We start from the raw sequence: 6,535 nt of genomic DNA, 5'->3' as shown, positions 1-6,535 counted from the left end.
AATTTTTACCAACTTCATTGCAGTTTCTGTTCTGGAGAAATAGCTGTTTTGTTTTGTTCATTATGTCCTTTTCAAACTGATTCCTGAATGGGAGGGTCTGAGTTCATTATAATTAGCTGGTGGGCTTCCAGTGTTGTAATAGAGAAAGTTGCAGTGCCAGCATACCTTTTTAGTAGTAATTAACCCGTAGAGAGTATCTCGCTAAGAATAAAATTCCTAGGAATGCCATAAAATTAACTTGTATCTTAGTGCAGACTTCTGGGAAAATCAATCACAGAAGTCAGCCAGAAGATGGAAGTGACATTTCTGGGGGCGTTCCATACATCAACGCCTTCAGGTCACCATATGGCATTACATTTTTTTTGATAGATTTATAACATTACAGCAGCAACAGTTTTAAATGGAAAGGTGACTTTTAATAAAATTACATTACAAAATGACTTTCACAACAATTATATATGCTATATTAATTATTTTAAAGATTTTTTTTTTCCATTCTTAGCTTTATTAAAGTGGAGTTACCCTTTACCTCTCAGGTTGTTACACTGCTTTATATTAATCCCTTCGTAGCTAATTCGCCCTCTTTACATGTGGTTTATCAAAAAACATTCCAGAAATGGATGCAATTTTAATTTTAGCATTTAACTAAACGGTTATAGGGAGTGTATAAGGCAGAAATATGGTAGTAGCTACTCCTGACTTTTGAAGGTGCATTTTCTAAGGTTGTCGTACATATCCTTTGTTTGCTACTTGCCCAATCTCTGACTTGGAACAAGTGATATACACATTCTTTTTGTCCTGGTCAGCGAATTATCAAGAAGTAAAGGAGGCATGAAGAGGGCAGCCACAAAGACTACACCTTCAAAATCAAGACGGCAACCCTCCTTAACCCTGATCTATTAATATTGTTTTAATAATCATGTTGGGTGTTAAAAAAATGTATGCAACAGTCTCTCAGAATGGTGGAAAGGAGGGACAAAAAGGCCCTTGCCCTGGAATGCATGAATACATATTCCAAGTCGTAGCATCTCTTTTCTTTCTGAACAGAATTCTAAATGCTATTTTTGCTTCTTTGTACAGCTATCTGTTCTCTGCGTCAACTGATAAAACAGTAGCAATTTGGGACTGTGAAACTGGTGAGAGAGTGAAGAGGCTAAAGGGACACACATCATTTGTAAATTCCTGTTATCCTGCCAGGAGAGGTCCACAGCTCATCTGTACAGGCAGCGATGATGGGACAGTAAAGGTGAGTGCATCTGCACTTTCTCATTTTGTTGTGTGGCCCCCTGTAAACTATTTTAGATAGTAGTCTTGACGCTATTTCATTCTCTGCTGAAGCATAAGTTGCTTTTACACATCTATCTGTGCTTTGAACATGTAGTGTACACATTGGCACCTATTTAACAGCTCGAAGTCTAACCCTGCATCATACACAAGTCTTTCAGCACCAGTTGCCCCAAACATATCTTGCTTTCTGGAAATGTGCAAACATAACACTCTGTTAACATGCAAACCTCAAGTACACTTTGATGTGTATAGTCATCTATATTGTAAAATGGCCATTTAAAGCTTCAATTGCATTCTACCAAACACAAACTTGTACATGTAGACCTTCAAATATTTATTTAACTACCTGCTGTCCGGCCGTTGTAATTAAACGGCCGGACAGCGGCTTCTTGAGGGCGGGTAGGCGTCTTTAGATGTCCTATCCCGTTCCGCTCGTGCCCGCCGCTAGGGGCACGATCGGGGAACCGGCTTTGAATGTAAACAGCCAGCGATGGCTGTTTACATACAAGCGTTCAGGCGTCTGTAGAGACACCCGATCGCTTGTATTATCAGGTCGGATGTGCAGGACCCCCCTCTGTCGCCGCAGCTGTCGGCGATCGCGGGCTCCGCTGTTCCTGGGACCAGCACAGCAGCATTGCAGCCGGAGATCAAACGGAGCTCAGTACACAAGCTCCGTTTGATCTCCTCTTCTGAATGCAGTCAGTGATGTGTATTACATCACTTCCTGCATTCAGTGTCGCTCTCCGGTACAGAAACCGGAGAGAAGCTGGTGAAGCAGGTCTCTGCTTCATCAGCTTTTCTGGGGGTCCCTAGGTGACATTAGGGGTCTTAAGAGCCCTGATGTCTCCATAAAGAGGACCTGTCACTGCAAATTGGCTATCACATAGGGAGCTTGCTTGCTCACTATGTGATAGCAATAAAGTTCAGTGGGAAAAAAAAAGGTTTAAAAAAACTTTGTTACAAAAAAAAAATTAATCACATATCAAAGCAATAAAAAAATTAAAGGCCCGCACACGCAAACATGCGTCAAGCCCGCCTATTTGCGAAAACGCTTACTTTTTTTATTATACAGTAAAAATAAAACCCCCAGTGGTGATTAAATACCACCATAAGAAAGCTCTATCTGTCCCCAAAAAAGGGTATAAAATTCATTTCAGTATAGTGTTGCACGACGGAATAAACGTCAGTCAAAGTACTGCAGCGCTGAACACTGAAAAATGGCCTGGCCAGGAAGGGGGTGTGAACACCGCGGTCAGCAAGTGGGTTAAAGTGCTGTATTTTGCCCTTCGTAAAAAGTGAAACGGTTAGAACGCCTGTTGTATGTTAATTGCTGGCTGTTTCCCCTTTGGAAAATCTGTACTGAAAGAAACATAGGTGCTCCTGTTACTAACTTCCTTCTCCTTTACAGGGGTTCTAAACCCTCCAGTGTTTTTGCCTATATCTACTGATAGCAAGCAGTAGATATAGGCAAGAAGTTTAAAAAAAAAAAAAACCCCCGCTTTAACTATAGCTATCGCTGTGCGCTCCCGCGCCGAGAATCGGGAAATGCTCGTACGGCCGCAAAGGATCTTGGGGCATGCGCAGTTCGCATTCTCGGTCGGGAGACGAGCAGAGACGCAAGGTAAGTCTATGGACGCGTGCACCCGCATGCAGACACCGCTGGATCTGAGGGACAGAGCAGTCAGCGCTGAATCGGAGAACCGACGCACCTCGGAGGGACAGATGAAAACATCAGGAAAGATCGGAATAAGATAAATCATTTAGGGTAAGTGCTAACATTAACATGGGGGGAGGGCAAATTTTTTTTGACTTTAATGTCACTTTAAGTGGTGTGTCCCAATGGTACTGCCTGGGAGTGCTGGTATGGAGGTGGAGCAGGACCCGAACGGTGGCGGTCTCGCCAGCAAGTGATAGAAGCCAGGACGTCAGATCGGCCGGGTGATGAAAGGACGCCGGCTGCGTCCCACGTGTATCGGGAGAGTGACCGCGAAGATAGCTTGTGCTTAGACCCTGCGCCTCGGGTGAGCCCTTGTCACCTGCCAGGGGTTGTTGCCTTAACAGTAGGGGTCCACTTTCATTCAGAGTGTACAGTCTGTTAATTGTGCACAAAGAACAACTGGCTCAACTTATTTGCCACTTTAAGGAATACTAGTTGCCTGTCTGTCCGTTTTTTTAGTATGTTGTCTGTCCTTGAACAAGCAAGTCACAATGAAGTCAAAACTCCTGATCTTCATACTTGTTCCAAGCCATAGTAACTATCATTTTTAAAAGGAGAGGTCTGAAATGGCAACTTCCATATTCTCTCCATGCAAGTTTTCCTTTTAATAAAGGCTTGCATGAACCTAATTTGGGTAAGACTGGATACTGGACAAAGATAGCCAATCTAATGTTCTGTAATCGGGTATGGCAAATAGAAGTCTTAAGGTAAACCTACAAAGCTGGGAACGTACGGCCTGAATGTTTTTCAGTAGAAAATTACATGATTAAGTTTAGGATGGAAAAAAGTATAAATGATTTGCTGATATCTCCTAATTGTCAAGGTTTGTTTTCTATATCGCAGCTTTGGGACTTCAGGAAAAAGGCAGCCGTGCAGACTTTCCAAAACACATATCAAGTATTAGCGGTTACCTTCAATGACACCAGTGACCAGATTATCTCAGGAGGCATAGATAATGACATAAAGGTAAGAACCATTGTATATTGTCACAACCTTTTCTGTATAGGTTAGTCAAATCTTTTTGATCTCCAGCATAAATAAAGCATTTTTCATGTACTTAAAGGATTTATGTTATGATTTATTACACTCCGCTGGTTCATTTCACAGGAGAGGCAAGGACTTTGTAAAGTCTGAAGTCTTTTCTGAGGTAAGAATAATTTGTTAGGAGAGATTCTGCTGCAAAAACCTATTTAATTGCCATCTCAGTAGCTGATTTTAGTTGAGGGTTAATGCTTCACGTATCTGTTCTTTCCCTTAAAGTGGCCCTAAACTCAGGAGTTCAATCTTAAAATTGCATTCAAGTGCCTCAAAAATTAACAAAAATGTATCTTATTTGTGTACACTCGGCTGTAGATCCTCAAGTCATCTCTGAATTGGTGCCGACACTGTCCTTCCTTCTGGAGGGGGGCTGCTTTGGTTCCCCATGGTTCCTGTGTGTGTTCTAAAGTAGCCACCCCTTCATGCTTGCTCCTGTGATGGACTACAATCTCATGTTTAGTTTACTAATTTGTATTGAGATTGCAGTCCATAACCGGAGTGAGCTTGGAGCGGTGACTACTTTACAACACACACAGGGACCATAGGGAAGAAAAGTAGCCACCTTCTGGAAAGATGGACAGTGTCAGCATGAATTCAGAGATGATTTGAGGATTTACAGCCAAGTAATACACACATAAGATACATTTTTGTTAATAGTTGGGGTATTTGAATGCAATTTTAAGATTTAACTCCTGAGTTTAGTTGTCACGTTAATGATCCGAGGGATATAATTTCTTACAACCCTCACTGTTGTAAGATAAGTACTAACTTAAAGCCAATTTCCACCTTTTGCGGAGGTATTTTTAAAAGAACATATGGCAGCAATGTATCGGAGTGTACATGAAGCAGGCATATCTAGTTGCTATATATGAACACAGAAACTTACTTTTTTTTAGTCCTCTTCATCTCCTCCTTTTTAGCTTCTTTTGAAATGGCCGCCTCTGTGCTTTGCAAGTAGCGTAAAAGTTCTCTCCCCTATTCATCAGTATTCATAATGATGACCCCCCCTGGACAGTGTATTGTGATCTGAAAAGGCAGAGCTGGTGTGCAGTGATCTTGTTACAAAGACGCACAGGGAGGGGGTCAGTTGCTTTACAATCCGACCCCAGTGTCAGACTGCGTTTCCAGTGAAGAAAAGTTTCAATTTGTAGGACTCTGGCCTTCTAAAGTCCATAAAATTAAGAAAGCCAGCAATGCAAGTCATGAATGTGTGCACACACATACATCATCACTGCACTTCTACATTACCACAATAAATGCTAATAGCTTACAGAGGTGGAAATGGCCTATAATTTGTGATTTTGAATTCTTTTTTTTTTTTTTTTTCTGTTTTTTGCTAGGTTTGGGATCTAAGACAGAACAAGCTGATGTACACAATGAGAGGTCACAGTGATTCCGTGACAGGCCTCAGTCTTAGTTCTGAAGGTTCATACTTGCTCTCCAATGCAATGGATAATACAGGTATTCCAAAATTAAGAATATGAGAACATGTGCAGGTCTTGAACAGATATTGGGTAATAATAAACAGTATCATTTGGATTTTACCAGTGAGCCGATGCATCTATAGGGAGCGATGTAATAAGCAAGCCTATTGCATTCCAGCTTGGTTAGGTCTATACAGGAACATGCCACAGGAAAGGACAAATATAAGACTCGTATTGCAGATTAGTATAGAATCTACCACAGCACCATTTGAAACCTCCTTAGGCAGCTTACTCCATAAGCTACAAGCCACATTTTGCTTCAAAAGCTGAAACTTTTACTATGTTTGGAAGAATAACAAAAAACTCTTCTATGCTACAAAAAGGTATGAAAGGCTAGTGATGGATGCATTTATCAAACTTCATCTTTTCAAGCAGGGAAAAGGATTTATTTGGAAGCAATGAGGAGGTTTGGTCACATTTTCTCACCAATCTAAGTATTGCCAGCATTTTAGTGTATGCCTAGCTGTAAAAATCTCTCTAATGATTTAGGCAGCATAGCTAAAATAGATTTTCCTAGGCAACTGCTATGGGACCTCAAAAATGCTTATGCTGTGAAATTGATTTTGGGGAAACATTCTTTTTTTCAATAAAGTGTATATGCCAGGGCAAAATAGAAACAAATGCAGTAAATCTCTGCAATGCATTTCCCCTTGTCTTATTCGTTTTAAAGAGTATAAAAAAAAAAAAAAAAATACCTGTTGATCCTGGTAAAAAAGCACTTGGATATTTCCTGTTGTGGGCTGAGAATACAGTGTCTTTTAGAATTCGCTAGAAGTGGGGCCAGTCCTGCCCGCTTGTCTTTTTCTTGTTTGTTTTATGTTTATTTAAAATAAAATGTGAAAAGGAAATGTAGAGACAACCCTGGCCAGTTGTCTTTTGCTACAGAATACCTCCCCTTGAAACAACATTGGGGGGGACGTAGTAGAATGAGAGAGAGAATTAGGAGGGCTGATTAGATTTTGAGGTAACACAGCAAAGCTCTGGGTAAAATGGAATATATATATATATA

General features: G+C 40.9%; 1 protein-coding gene across 1 annotated transcript in view; it reads left to right on the top strand.

Moving 5' to 3' along the window:
• Window positions 1-6,535, top strand: part of SNRNP40 (small nuclear ribonucleoprotein U5 subunit 40) — a 14,443-nt gene that overhangs the window by 5,521 nt on the left and 2,387 nt on the right. The window contains exons 5-7 of the mRNA XM_018566883.1: window positions 1,081-1,246; window positions 3,848-3,970; window positions 5,383-5,503. Of these exons, the coding sequence (XP_018422385.1) occupies window positions 1,081-1,246; window positions 3,848-3,970; window positions 5,383-5,503 (410 nt within the window). The remainder of the gene's footprint in view (window positions 1-1,080; window positions 1,247-3,847; window positions 3,971-5,382; window positions 5,504-6,535) is intronic.

This window comes from Nanorana parkeri, unplaced genomic scaffold (genome assembly GCF_000935625.1).
Source record: "Nanorana parkeri isolate BGI_ZX_2015 unplaced genomic scaffold, ASM93562v1 scaffold986, whole genome shotgun sequence".
Classification (NCBI taxonomy): domain Eukaryota; kingdom Metazoa; phylum Chordata; class Amphibia; order Anura; family Dicroglossidae; genus Nanorana; species Nanorana parkeri.
The sequence above is the reverse complement of the archived record's forward strand: the minus strand, read 5'-3'. Positions and strand labels throughout refer to the sequence as shown.